Consider the following 15025-nt stretch of genomic DNA (forward strand, 5'->3'; position numbering starts at 1 on the left):
GCTGCTCTTTATAAAGGACAAAATAACTTAGAAATTCAGTTAATAAAGATGGTTTTGGCTGTGCTGTTTGGTTTCTTGTAAGGTTTGGCTGCCTCGAAGAGCAGATCAGGAAGCAAAGACCAAGTTGTCCTTCAAATTCACACGATTCAGTGTTAGATTAACCTGTTTATATAAACGGGAGCGGTTCCAAACGAATGGAAATTGGCATCGCTCCTCTGAGCACCGAGGTGCTCATGGGCCACGGGAAAAGCTTGGACAAGATATAAACCACTTATTTTGCAGTAAAGCACTTACAGAACTCATTTTTTGCGTCTTTGAAAGTGTTGTGACTCACATGACAGTGGCAACCATCTCTGTGGAGGTGCTGCTTTTAAGGAACAGGCTCAATTCTTCAGCTGAGACCCTTCCACATTGGTATTTACACTCCATAAATGAGGCTGCAGCTGGAGGCCAACCTTTGTGTTGCAGAGATACAAAAACGTGGCGTTCTTTTAGATTTCCATCGCAGCCTTAGGGCATAAGAGTAAAAAGCAGAAAAATTACCTTGCTGTAGGCTGCTGTCACTGCACTTTGTCAGACAGCAATTAAACATTCAATGGATGCAAGATGTGGGGGAATAGAATTAATTTGAAAGCTCTTTCTCATTCTTTTTGTACCAAGGGTGAGATGCTAAAGCTCGGGGTTGGCACCAAGAAACGTGATGCTGTTTGTTGGGAGCAACATGCCCAAGTCCAGCTTGCAAATCTGGCAGCTGATTTTCCATCATTAGCACATTCTTCAGAGAAAAAAAAAAAAAAAAAAAAAAAAAAAAAAAGCCCTGGCAGAAAAGGGAGGAGAGGCAGAAAGAGCAGAAGCTTTTTGTGGAGCTGACATCAGATGACCTAATGGCTGTGCTTCCCTTTGTCTCTCTCAAGTACGCTATAACCAGTACCAAGATAATTTATAGCAATAAAATGGAAATGTTATCATCATTAGCTGAGAGATGCACCTGGATGATTTAATAAAGCCATCAACGTAGCATTAACAAGAAATCACCCTTTGGACTTAATTTATTTTATTTATTTTATTATTACTTTTATTAATTTGTTACCCTTTGGACTTAAAATGTTTAGTACTACTCCTGTTAATGTATAGATTCTAGTGATTCACAGCTTGTGTTTTGGAAGTTGCCTGCAATTGGGACAAGAATCACTGGTAATTTCCTTTTTCTTCTTAATTTCCCCCCGCCCCAATACACCCTGCAAGTTCCCAAAGCTGTGCCTATAAACCTGCAAGATCAAAAATGTGGGAAAAAAAATATATAAAAAATAGCCCAGGGTCTGCAAAGGGATCTCCTGCAGCCAAGTCTTTCCCAACCCACTAAGACCTAAGGTAAGGACTGTCAGTCCCTTCCTGTCTGGGGACTTGATGTGGCACCTGGTGACAGCAGCTCTGCCCAGTGGGTTTTGCTTCCCAAAGTGAATTTTTCAAGGAACAGACATAAACATCATAAACAATTATGCTTCTATAACTTTTTACCCTGGTGTTTCTAATCCCTATATTTGAGCATTACAGATGCAGATGTCATTTTCAGTGTTCCCCCATATTTTTTGAAAATTGAAATAATTTTGCAGCATGTTCTGGAGGGAGCAGTTTCTCTTTTTTAATAGAAGGAATAACAGTACCTATTCAAAGAGAGCATTATTAGAGACCAAATCATTAATATTATGTTTTTAAAAGTGTAGGTCACGCTTTCAAAAACCCACTTGCTCCACAAGGACTTAATTCTCTGATGGATTTATCACCTTCCTGAAAGATTCTCTTAAGAAAGTTCCTGCTCTGACACTCTTTTACTGTCCCCTCCCTTCTTTGTTCTCTTCCTTCTTTCTCCGATTACAGTTCCAAAAACAACACCCAATCTCCCGAGGTCAATGGTTAATATTCCCTGGTGTTTATATAGGCTCCCAGCAGTGGATTGCAGGCCCTTCAGCACTGGGCTAGCTCCAGCACCATGGCTTTCTCCTGGCAGGCAGTGCTGGCCTGCAGGAAATACCTCATCGTCGTCCTGGTACCCCTCGTGTTTCTCCCTCTGCCTCTGGTTCTGCCCACCAAGGTAAGGGATTTTTCAAAAGCCTCCACGTCTCAGAGCTGCTCTTTTCAATGGTGAAGAGGTTCTTTCTCACCTGCAGCTGCTGCTTGGAGATCTCTTTTCTTTTTTTTTTTTTTTTTTTCCCCTGAGTATATTGGGGCAATAAAACAGCAGTGGGGCATAGATGGATGAGGAGCTACAACTGTGATTGCATCTTCTAGAGGAACACTCAGTGACATGAGAGAGATTTTGTGACTCTTGCTTTGCATCTGGCTGATGTAGAAAAGGACTTTCTATGCTGAAGACATTTGTGTGGACCTAAAGCTCAATTTTAATCCTCCTTTTCATTTCCTAACAGTGTTCAGTCCACATCTTCTTTTATTTTTTTCCTTGCTGTCACTGCTGCTTAGAAGAGGCATTTTTAGGTAGATAAGACATTCTGATACATAAGGGAAAATAACATGCATTTCAGTCTTGCTCTAACTTATTTAAGAAGAATCTTCCCAAACAAGGATTTGAAATTTAAAACACCAAGTTCTGGAAGACACCTGGCTTAAGGCTCCTTCAGGAAAAGTTGACTGAGGAGCTGCAGGATCTGGGTTGGTATTTCTGGGGCATTGATCATTTAAAGAAAGAGCTGTGAGCTGACAGAGTCTTCTGCTGCTTCCTCACTGTTTCTTGCACTCCCAAACTCTTCATGCAAAAAGATCTAATCTCTGGTCTCTTATTACGGCCCCAGCACCACAAAATAGCTCGTCCCAAACTGCCTCTCCTGTCACTTCTCTTTGGACACCAAATCCTTCCCTCTGCTCTCTGCCTCCCAATCCCTGCTGATTCCCAGTTTAGATTCCTTCTCCCAAGTTCCATTCTCCACCTGCCTAACCCTTCCCTGCCTGTCCCAAAGCTGTGTCCTCCTCTCAGCTCTGTGTCTGAGTGTGGCAGCTGGGCAGGTGTGGCCTCTCATTCCCTCACTAGGTAAATAAAATAGTTCAGATTATTACTTAAAATCTCGATAGGAAGGAAAAAAAAAAAAGTACCTTTTTTTTGTTAGTTAACTTTCAGTAGGCAAAGGAGTTACTGAAGTGAGAAGAGATCAGGATCAGGAAAGTTCTAAGGAGACAGAGAGTGATTTTTTTTTTTTTTTTTTTTTTTTTTTTTTTTTTTTTTTTTTTTGTCCTGAGGCCACAAGTTCAAACTCAGTCACTGGAGGCATTGTTACATACAGTGAGTCCCTGGAGTTACCTGAGGAATGGTTTGGCAGTCTTGGTTCAGTTGCTCTTTGAAAATGACTCTCTCTGGTTTCTATGCAGTCGGCAACAAGACAAAAATTGAAAACGTCCTGGATTTTTCCCTTTGTGACTTAAGGAAACCTTTGAGAAGGGGTTTTTGGGGTTAAATTGTGCACTGTGCCAATGCTGAGCAGGAAAAAGCTGGTGTCTCTGCACACAGTGGTGTGAGCCAGCAGCTACAGGGTAGAATTTCACATTTTTTTCTATTTTGTTCATCTATTAACCTGCCCTAAAATGACACAGCACTGGACACTGAGCTATTATAATTAAGAGCAAACAATGCTAAAAATCTTGCTTAAAGGCAGACGAATGTCCTTACAGGATGACTGATTTTGGGAAAACCCTTTCCTGTTCGCAGCAGGATGGAAGACAATGGCACTGTGCCTATGAGTTACATCCCAAAGCTCTGCTAGGGTCTCTCAAAAGGCACCCCTCTGTGTCTTTTAATAACAAAAATGGAGAAAAAGAATTGTCAAAAGGGCAAATTGCTCTCAGTGATCAGTGGGATGAATAATTAAGGTTCTTAATGCTCTTGTTTATAAATAAGGCTCAAAAAGAAATATTTTTGTATCTTTGGGAATCTCTTAGATTTACTTCTTCAGCCTGGCTGCTTCGATAATTCACACCTAGATTGCTGTCATCTTCTTTCCTCCAGACTGCTCAGCTCCCTGCTCATCCTTTCCCTTCAGCAGCTCTGTAACCTCCACGTCACGTCCAGAATTCCTGAGCGTGTTCCCAAGCATCTCAAATCCAATCCTGCCACCCATTATTGCAGCTCCTTGGTTTAATTCTCTGCAACACAATCCAACCTCCAAAAGCATCACTAGTTTTGTTCATACTGAGCAGTATGTTTTAGTGGACATCCTTTATCCAAGACCACACATCCATGGTTTTCTTCCTTTGGCTTTGGTGTCTCCCACAATTGTGCAAGTTCCAAAACACAGCAGACACCAAAACCTCCTCTTACATTCTTTCTCAGCCAAACCAAATGCCACTGTTGTGACAAGTGATTTTGAATCTTTTCAGTGTACAGGGACTGGCTTAAACGTTGTTACATGAAATTTGGAGTGGTTGTCCAAAGCAGAACTAAATCAAGGTTTCCTCAGAAAAAGAGTGACATGAAATAGGGCATCTCACTTTCCTCAAACAAACAAGACAAAGTCAGTGGAAGCTGAAATGATCTGTGACCAGTCTGCCAGTGAGCCTTTCAAAGTCTCTACTAAGCTAAAAATCCAGTGAAAAGTTATAAAAGTATTTACAGTACAAGGAGTCCAGGCTGTTGAAATTAGTTGTGGCTCACCTGGGCCATGACCTGCAGCCCGTGTGAGAAGGTGGAGAAGCCTTGACTGGATCAGTAACTGATTCTACAACTCAAGGACATAAATACAGAATATAACACCATCAGCACAATCAAGAGGCCTATTCAGTGATTGCCAGTCCCTTATCATGAAAGGTCCAAAGTCATCCTCGCTTCTTCTCCTCTGGTACTATTTTTGCCCCCGCTGAAGGCCTCATCTGCTCCTCAGAGTTCTGAGATTGCTGCACAGTTTGACACTTGATTAGGATCTGCAAAGGTCAGAGGCTAGATGGGAGAGAAGCACAGGAAACAACCTTTTCTCTAATCCCTTTATCAGGCAGTGAATGTAATTATGAGGCTTCGGGGGGTTTGATGCTCAGCGTGCTCTGACTGTGTGTCCCCTTCCCCTGGCAGGAGGCACTGTGTGGCTATGTGATCATAGTGATGGCACTTTTCTGGTGCACAGAAGCCCTGCCTCTGGCTGTCACAGCTCTCCTGCCCGTCCTGCTCTTCCCACTAATGAATATCATGGATTCAACGACAGTAAGAGATCATGTTCCATGTATTAATCAGTCAGCTGCTTTTTTTCTGGGATTATTCCCCAGGATTATGATGGCCACCATCATAATAATTATATTTATATTATTGATAGTATTATTGTTTTATTTTAACTTAATTTTTTAATTGTTATTATTATTCTCTGTATTCTCCATGGACTAGAACTTGCATGAGCCCAGAGTGAGCTCTGGGTGGAGCTGCTAATCTGAAATCAAAGCAAATTCCCCAATCAGATGCAACCCAGAGTTACTCCCTGCTAATGCCTTTGGAATAAGCTCCCTCAGAAGATGTCCCCTCTCTTGTGACTCTTCCCTCTCCCTTGTCCCACCTCACAGGTCTGTCAGGAGTACTTGAAGGACACCAACATGCTCTTTTTGGGGGGCCTGGTGATGGCCATTGCCATCGAGACCTGGAACCTGCACAAGCGAGTGGCTCTGAGGGTCCTGCTGATCACTGGTGTCAGGCCAGCCCTGTGAGTGACAGTGGTGGAAATGCTGTGGGATGAAGGATTTTATGGCATTAGACTCCCTCTCTGATGGGGATCTGCAAATCTTTCCCTGCAGATGCTTTCCTGCAGCCCAAGTGAGTTAGTGCCTGAGCAAGCCTTGCAAATGCTGAGGTGTTACACACCTGGTGTGTCTTTTTTGGGTTTTTTAAAATTTATTTTTAATTCTAAAAGGCTTTTAGGGTGAGAAATAGCAACAGGAGAATCAATGCTGGAAAGAGAAGGGTGCTGCCAGGCTGGGCCAGCAGCACAGGAGCTTTGGACAGGCAGGAAAAACCACAGCTGAACATGGAATCTCTGCCTGCTGCTGATTGCAGAGAAGAGAAAATACGAGGATGCTCGTCTGGAAAACAACAATTGTTTTCCAGACAAGAACTTTAAGCTATACAAAGGCTACACCACCCTGTTTAATCAGTTTCAACTCATAAGAAGAGGGAATACTGAAGGAAATTACAAAGCAATAGAATAAAAATGCATGCAAGATAAACCCCTTTTCATCTCATATATAATCTACATCTCATCTAAAAAATAATTTTGAGACAAATAACAGAGTAATACTGAAACGAGGATTAGAATTTTAGATGAGTAAGAAGAGAATCTTAAATAATAGGGGTGGGATAAAATAACATGAGGAAAAGCAAAAAAGATATCATCTTCCTTATGGCTTAAACTGATTGCCATTTGGGATCAAATTCAGCTTGCAATTCCTCTTCAAAATCTATTACAATGCATTAACATGTGTTATTGAGAAATGTTTTCCTCTGAAGGATGTGGGATAAGCAGGATCTGACTGGATAAACTGCTTGCTCCAACCTACCAGGTTCCACTTTCTTATCCATAGGAATGTCAAAAAATTGGTTGAAAAAGAAAAATTGATGTTAAGTCTTCACTGTGTGGCTCACAAAGCAAATCAGGGTGGGAGGAAATGCTGGGTGGGGATTGCTGAACATTCTCCAAAGCCAGCATTTGTAGCTGACTCTTGGTAACAAAAAAATAAAGAGCATTGCAGGGCTGAGTTCTGATCCAGCTTTTCCAAACCTTCTCATTTCAGACTCCTGATGGGTTTCATGGTGGTGACAGCTTTCCTGTCCATGTGGATCAGCAACACAGCCACCACTGCCATGATGGTCCCCATAGCACAGGCAGTGATGGAGCAGCTGCACAAGTCAGAAACTGAGTCTGGCACCCCTGGCCAAGTGTCTGAACACACCAACAAAGCCTTTGAGCTGCAGGAAAAGTCACCTGACAACTCCAAAGAACCAGAGGAAAAAGGTGAATGGGTTGGAGGTGGTTTTCTCTTCAGGGTGATGGAGGATGACCTTTCTCCTGGCGTAACAGTTCCTAGTAAATCCTAAAAGAAGACTGTCCCCAAAGCATCCTGACTGTACCACACTGATGAGGCCCTTCCATGAACCAGACAAAACCACAATTTTTATTATTGTTATTATTATTCTGACTTGGCTGAAGTTAAATCAAAAATACAAAAAGGTTATAAGTACTCAACAAACCGACAAAAAGTACAAATTCTCCACTAGGGGAAGCCTTTATATCAGGCTTGCTATTTCCCTGCATATTTATGTTAGTTCAATTATTATCTACTGTGTAACTTATCATATAATAGGGGATTCCCAAGGCAAAATTTCTGGCCTCTTTCCAGCAGGAAGGTTAGGGATTAAAATGATCTTTCTAATCCAAAAGTACACAATCAAGCAACAATATCTCTTTACCAGCTGTCTGCCCTCTCCCCATTTTTGAGGTGATTCCAGTGTTTCTGAACATAAATCTCAGTGCCAGCAGACAGATACTGGTTTTAGAAATAGTTCCCTTTAGCCCAGCTCCTCCAACTCTGTTATAATTCTTTGAATTCTTGCCTCACTCCCCTCCATGTGCAGTTCAGACATCGCCCTCATTCACAAGGAAGTGTCAGCAGTAGGTTCAAACTTTAGCACACATTTCAAATTCCCCTCTGAAAAACTGCTCTGTGTCAAGACAACCAGTGAAAATGGGCAGAAGATCAAAAAATTAACTATTCCAGCCTTAAAATGAGGAACTTTGCTTCCTTCAGCTCTGAATCCATTGTGTTCTAGCCTTGAAATATTGAATTATGCAGGCCCAAGGCCTTCTCCTGTCCAATATAGCTCCTGCATCTCTTTTGTTCCTTGGGATCTAGGTAATTCTCATGTCCTGACAGTTGAGGAAGAGAGGAAGAGAAATGAAGAGGTTGAGCAGAAACACTTGAAGCTGTCCAAGGGAATGTCCCTCTGCATTTGTTACTCATCCAGCATTGGAGGGATCGCCACTCTGACTGGGACAACTCCAAATCTGGTGCTGCAAGGACAAATTAATGAGTAAGTCTGGGATTATACACCCTCCAAACTGCAGCATTCTGCTCCAGCTGACTCCCAGGCAGCACAGAGAAGGAAAATGTCAGTTTGGTCCCTTTCCTGGGAAGTGAGCTCCTCTTCCTTAATGGGCCCCAGAGAACCTCCCCTTTTCTGACTCATTAATGAAGGACAGAAGAGAGTGTGGAATTTTGGATGCTAACAGCCACCTGCATTTTCCAGCATCTATAAAGACAATGGTGGCATCATCAACTTTGCCTCCTGGTTCTCCTTCGCCTTCCCCACCATGGTGTTGCTGCTGCTTTTGGCGTGGATGTGGCTGCAGATCCTGTACTTGGGCTTCAAGTGAGTACCCCTGAGCCCCTGCCATCCACCTGGTGGGGCTCTGAGCAGGACTTGTGCTCCACCAGTGAGCCTTTTATTGAAGAGAAAAATCACACAGCAGGCGACAATGTCCTGACACACACCAGAGACCAGAACAGCACACTCAGTGCCTGTTAAAATTCTGCAAGCTCTCCTTTGAGGAATCTGTGGATGAAAACAGGGAGGCTCTGAGTGCCCATGACCTGTTCTGCAGCATTGCTGTCGTGTCCTAGGAGATTGCTGTGCTCCAAAGCAGGAAATTGATTTCTACAGAGAGCTGTAAATGCCTTTGTGACCAGGGTTGCTTCAGGACTAGAGGATTAGTTCTGTGCTAGTTCTGGTGCAGATCACCCCACACAGCCAGCCTGCGTTTCCTGCCTGTTGAATACTCAGCTTTTCATGGTTGTATTATCCCAGCTTCACTCATTTTACATGGAAAGAGTGCTGTAATGCTGAATTACACCCGAAATGCTTTTTTTCACCTTCAAATTCCTCCTTTAAAATTCTCATTTTCTGTCATTTTAAAAAGTTTGGCAATTCTTTACCTCTTAGTAAAGTGATCAAACAGCCTTGTCAATCACATTAACATTGTTCTGGTCTAGTGGAAGGTGTCCCTGCCCCTTCATTGGAATGAAATGGAATTTAGAGTCTCTTCCAACACAAACCATTCTGTGATTCTGTATTTTTTTTTTCCTCATAAACCCCAGATATCTCACTTCTTTACATTTAAGTAATGAACTTTTAGGGTCAGGAAGCTTTCTTCTGGTCATCTTGTCAAGACATACAGCTCCTACTCACCATGGTTGCAAATTATATTTAATTTCAATATTCATATATAAATACATATAAAGACATTATGATTGAGTATAAAATTTGGATTCTTAACTCTCAGGATACCTGGCAAATTTCTCTGACATTTCTCGTCCATTTTCTTCCAGTTTTAAGAAGAATTTTGGTTGTGGTGCCAGTCCTGCTGCCAAGGCTAAGGAGCAACGGGCCTATGAAATCATCAAGGAAGAGAGCAAGAAACTGGGCAAAATGAACTTTGCAGAAATAGAAGTTTCAATCCTCTTCATTCTCCTGGTGGTGTTGTGGTTTACAAGAGAACCTGGGTTCATCCCAGGCTGGGCAACAGTTCTCTTCAACAAAGACAATAAAAGGTAGTGCCCCTTCTCCTCCTCACTTTGAATGAAAATGAACCAGGCTGGATTTCATCCAGCTGGAATCACAGCTGACTAAATTCCTGACTGCTCTACTGCAGCTATGTCACCGATGCTACCGTCGCCCTCTTCATTGCAATGTTGCTCTTCATCCTCCCTTCTGGCTTTTCCAACCAGGACAGAGACCAAGAGCAAACAGGTGAGTCACTGAAGCACCACAAATCGCCTGTCTGAAGAGGTATGTGGGAAATTTTCACTTTTTGGGTTTACAAAGGAAATTTCAAATATCAAATAACACTTCAAAACTGCTCCTCCAGCTGTGTGCTTTAGGTTTGGCAAAGCACGTATCACATAAAATTCTCTGTTTCTCATCATTTAATTAGGAAACTCATCAGCTAATCAGGAACTCATCAACTAATCAGTTTCTCATCAACTAATTAGGAAACTCTTATCCCAGCAGTGTTCCTGCCCCTGTTGTACACATTTGTAAAGGATTCTGAGCTGGAATCTTCAGGAGGGAACACACAACAGAAACACAGAGCTGCTACCACACCTTTAATTCACCCTTCCCTGCCTCCCACTGTGCTCTTGGAGCAGCTACAGATCATTCATTAGAGCTTTTGCAAGTCAAGTTTTAAAGCCATTGTTGATTGGTGCTCCCAGCGTTCTCTTCGGGAGATAATTCCAGAGTTTGCTGACAGAAGGGATTCCTGACGTTCAGACCAAACTCGCCTCCCACCAAGAAGTTCTCCTTTCTTTGGAGAGTGCAACGTGGCTTCACAAAATCTCTTTTGGGTTCTAGGGGGCAGGACAAAGTTCCGGGCACCTCCACCCCTCCTGGACTGGAAAGTCGTCCAGGAGAAGATGCCGTGGAACATCGTGTTCCTGCTGGGAGGTGGCTTTGCCTTGGCCAAAGGCAGTGAGGTAACATTCCTCGGCTCGCCTGGGATTTGTGTCTTCCTGGGTGGTTCCTTTTCCATCTTGCTCTTCGTGCTCTCCCAGGACACAAGAGGGCACACCAGGAGCATCGAAAGCTCCTTTTCCTCAGCTCCTGGCGGTGGGACCATCCTTGGAGTCCTGGCATCAAATCCTTGTTGTTCCCCGTGCCAGTCAGGGCAGCACCATTAACGGTGTTTCTAGAAAAGTGGCTGATTAAGAAACTGCCCCAACGCATTCAAGGTTCTTTTAAATAAAATGTAATTGATGCAGCCAGCATGACGAGATGATTTACCCAGGAGGGGTCTCCAAAGTATTTCAAACCAAGGATTTACAGAAATAGGATTTAAATTCAACTGTTAGGAGAGAAATGTAGAGCTTGCTAGAGAAACTTCAGGAGCAGGTAAAGAACATCTGCAGGAATGAGTCCAGTGCTACACATTATTTTTCAGTAATGATTTAAGTGACGGAACAGACGATCCATTTGTTAAATCTATAGACAATAAAGAAATTCTAAAAGGCTTCAAGTGCCTAGGAATACTAGTTTAGAATTCAAAGATCAACGTTAAAATGGAAAAGTACATGTTTGGAAAAGGAAATATTTAGGAAATCACTTTAATTTGTCCTAGAATAAATAAGCAAATACATAAAAGCTTCAGCAGAAAGCCCAGAATGACAGGGAGGATGCTGCTGCTTCCCAGTGACTGACAAGAATGAAGGGTGTGAAAAGATTCAGAGAGTTATCAAGATCTCAGACAATGTGATGAAATGACATTAAATCACTACAGCATCTGATAAGATATATATATAAATATTTTAGGAAATTAATTCAAATACCTTTGCTTTTATTAAAAATAAGCACCTCAAGTATTGATCATGTCCAAGTAGTGATCTGAACAGAGAAATAATTATTTGCTGTCAATAATGGAATGTAAATGCAGGATCTCCTACTTTCCAATTCCTTGGATGGGAAATAATGTTGATTTTTTGGGGGGGGGGGGGGGGGTTTGGTGTTTTTGTTTGTTTGTTTGTTTGTTTTTTGGTTTTTTTGTTGTTTTGGGGGGTTTTTTTGTTTTTTTGGGTTTTTTTTGTTTGATTTTTTTGTTTGTTTTTTTTTCTTTTGTTGGCTTTTTTTTGTGGTTTTTTTGTTTTGTTTTTTTTTTTTTTTGTTTAACTTACTGAACAATCCTGTCTGTGAGCACTGGCTGTGTTTTCCTGCAGTTTGCATGAGAACTGCTCTGAGAAGGGAGGGCTGAATTGGCATGAGAACTGCAACAGAGCATTGATGTGGCTCTTCCCTCTCCAGCCTGGCATCCCTGTCTGCTCTCTTGCAGGAATCTGGTCTGTCTGCGTGGCTGGGCACCAAACTGACCCCTCTGCAGAGCATCCCTCACCCAGCCATTGCCTTCCTGCTGTGCCTCCTCATCGCCACCTTCACCGAGTGCACCAGCAACGTGGCCACCACCACCCTCTTCCTCCCCATTCTGGCTTCAATGGTGAGTCCCAGCATGTCAAAATACTCTTGCAAGGGCAGTTTTCAGCTCCTCAGTTGCCAAAACTGGCTGGCAAAGCCAAGCACTGGTTCCTGTATCCCATCAGGGGTACCAGACTTAAAACGAAAATCTGTGTGCGTATACGCACACACACCGTGCTTAGTTCAACCTTTCTAAAATCATTGCTGGTGAAAAGCAAAGGGATTAAATTCATTGGCACATGAAGGCTTCACCTTCTGGCCTAAACATGAGGTCACTGCCAGCTGTACTTGTTTTTTCCCAATTTGTTCTGCACGGAGGCAGCAGCAGCAGCAGCATTTCCTTGCCTGCATCATCCCATGACTGTATTTCACCCCCACCAAGGCCTTCCAGAAGTCTCTGAAGGTGATAGCATGACCTAATTCAGACTTCTGCATTTCCACTGGAGATTCCTGCTGCTGGGATAAGACAGAGCTCTGTAAACTGAAAAGCTGGTTCCAGACAGAAACTGGAATGAGCGCCTCCAAAATCTTTTTGCATAGGCCACAGACTCCAGCCAGCCCCTAAACCAAAGCTCTCACCTCCAGAGCTTCACCTGCCTCCCCTGATAATTTAATTTTGCTCTTAACCAATTCAAAGCCAGGGTTTAGAGCTGAATATAAGCATTATTTATCCATTTATACAGCAGCAACACAAAGCCCTGACCACAAAATCAATTCTTTCATTTGCTGCATAAAGATGCTGGAAGTGTCTAAAGCAGCACCAAAATATGAGTGGCTGCAGTGCCTGGGGAAGAATGAGGCTTCTGACATGGACAAATGCAATCAGATTTCTGCCAGAAGGTTTCTGTGCATTTCTGGGTGTCAAACCCATCGTCTCTGCTCTCTTTTTGTGCACAGGCTGAAGCAATTTGCCTCAACCCTCTCTATGTCATGCTGCCCTGCACACTCTCTGCATCGCTGGCCTTCATGCTCCCCGTGGCAACTCCTCCCAATGCCATTGTCTTCTCCTATGGACAGCTCAGGGTTATTGATATGGTGAGGAAAAAAAAAAACATAACACTTTCTCTGCAGAATTTTCACCCCTAGGTTTGATCTTTTCTTTTCCTAATGCTGGTTCTTCATGGGGGAGCATTAGAAAAGTCAGCGTGCCCGGCTTATGTCAAGTGGAAAGAAGTGTGTGCATGAATAAAGGGTTACACTGTTTCTAATACACTCTGAGAATCTTAGAAAGGTGCTAATGAGCTTTAAAGAACAGCCTGAGCCTCTTGAAGATTTTATAATAAGATCTGTCAATGTCTGACTGCTTGAAAAACCCAAATGTAGAGCATGAGGGTGTCCAAGAGCCCTGTCACCTGGGCAGTCCTTCTGCAGGGACAGGGAATAGCCTGGCACATCTCACTGGGTGCCCTGATGCCTCAAGAAGTCACTAAAGTGATCAAGAAGTCACTAAAGTGATCACAGCAGTGCCATGTCTCTTGATAATTTATTATTGACCTATAACTTCAATGTCTCTTCCCTAACTTATAATTGATCCAAGAAGAAACCCAAAGTAACAATAGAGAGAAATACCAGGTCAGAATAAAGGATTAAAAAGATTTTGGGACTTCTAGTTTTAAGAGTTTTATCCAATGGAAACTTTTCCCTTTATACAAATTATATTTGTGAAGAAAACTTGAATATAATTTGGTGGAGGTGTGAAAGGAACGCCAAAGAGAAAATCAAACCATGCAAACCATCCTAACCACCAAGGAAGGAAAAAAGTGCTCAGGGCTGCTAACAACGCTTCTCCTTTCTAATTCTAGGCCAAAGCTGGGTTTGTACTCAACATTCTGGGAGTTCTGACCATAACTCTGGCCATCAACACCTGGACTTCATCCTTGTTCCAGCTGCAGACGTTCCCATCGTGGGCGAACAGGACAGGGACCTGCCTGTAACGTGGGGAGGAGGCAGACCCAGGAGTGCTCCTGCCAGAGCTGCAGGGAGAGCACGGCTATCACCCACAGAGGCAGTGGCTTAGAGAAAAGCCTGTCCTGTGGAAAAGGACAAGCAAAATCCTCCTAGTGGTAGCAGCAGTAAAATTGCCCGGTTGCTGTTGGGTTTTGTCACCCTGGCAGGAGGACAAGGTGATTTTTGGCTTTCCAGCCCTCCCACCTTTAGATTTTCTGCCTCTGCAGGGGTGTTTGCCCCCAGTGCTTTTCCAGTAAGTCTGAAATCTGCAGTGAGAAAAAAAGAGAGAGGTGTGAATACAGAAAAGGAAGGAGAGAGACTCTGAGTTCCTGATTTCATGCACAGATCTGTGCTGTCACAGCTCTCCACCTGTATATGTGTAAATGTTCAAGGTGTACATGATTGTTATATACTCTGTGGGCACTGACAGCAAGCTGTGTGTTGTGTGATCCCAGGAAAATCACTGTCAGCCCCTCCTATTTTGAAATATATTTATTTGCAGTCCCTTTGTTAGGAATGTAAAAGATTAATTTTCTCCCAGAACATCCACCCGGGTGTTATTTATGTCAGATTACAGCCTGCAAGTTCATAATAAGACCTTTCCTTGAAAAGGAGAGAATCCCTGTGTGCTAAAATGTATATGATTGAATTAAAGTTTTTTTTTAATGTACCCCTGTGTTCTAGAGTTTGGTTTTTTTAGGTATAAATCACTGCTTCCCTCTTCCAGGTATCAACTTCTTGTCCATGTTCTCACTTACAATATCTTTAAATAATTAGAGAAGTCAGCATAGTTGATTTTCTCTTATCTTTAAAGTAGTAATTATGTTGTTATTATTACGGAGTCAAATTTTCTTGGACTGTGCAGCCCAAGATTTTCCTTTGTAAAAGCCCATCATGTAATCGTGTTACATATCTGATCTCTATTCTGCTGGAGCTGACTTTCAGAAGCAGATAAATTCCTAATGACCAAACTGACAAATATCCAAAAGCACTTTGCCAAAAGGATCTCTTGGTGCCATAAATTAGGCTGGGTTCACACAGAGCAGTTACTCAATGTGTGCCCCTGAAGTTTGCTCTGAAACCTTT

At 42.7% G+C, this 15025-nt stretch overlaps 1 protein-coding gene across 3 annotated transcripts; it reads left to right on the top strand.

The window, feature by feature from the left end:
* Positions 1 to 1990: 1990 nt before the first annotated feature.
* Positions 1991 to 14037, top strand: SLC13A2 (solute carrier family 13 member 2). 3 transcript variants are annotated; one of them, XM_053995572.1, is made up of 13 exons: positions 1991 to 2092; positions 5069 to 5197; positions 5548 to 5684; positions 6769 to 6915; positions 6983 to 7021; positions 7922 to 8065; positions 8282 to 8404; positions 9361 to 9582; positions 9684 to 9794; positions 10392 to 10506; positions 11853 to 12014; positions 12890 to 13027; positions 13795 to 14037. In XM_053995572.1, exons 1-13 carry the CDS (start codon positions 1991 to 1993, stop codon positions 13924 to 13926), a joined length of 1701 nt encoding a protein of 566 aa, XP_053851547.1. In that variant the 3' UTR covers positions 13927 to 14037. The 3 variants fall into 3 exon arrangements, with proteins under 3 accessions (XP_053851547.1, XP_053851546.1, XP_053851548.1); XM_053995571.1 differs by having other exon boundaries at positions 6769 to 6989; positions 7888 to 8065; positions 9684 to 9785; XM_053995573.1 differs by lacking the exon at positions 1991 to 2092 and having other exon boundaries at positions 5084 to 5197; positions 6820 to 6915.
* Positions 14038 to 15025: the final 988 nt, after the last annotated feature.

The sequence above is a fragment of the Vidua macroura genome, chromosome 20, assembly GCF_024509145.1.
Source record: "Vidua macroura isolate BioBank_ID:100142 chromosome 20, ASM2450914v1, whole genome shotgun sequence".
In the NCBI taxonomy this organism is placed as follows: Eukaryota; Metazoa; Chordata; class Aves; order Passeriformes; family Viduidae; genus Vidua; species Vidua macroura.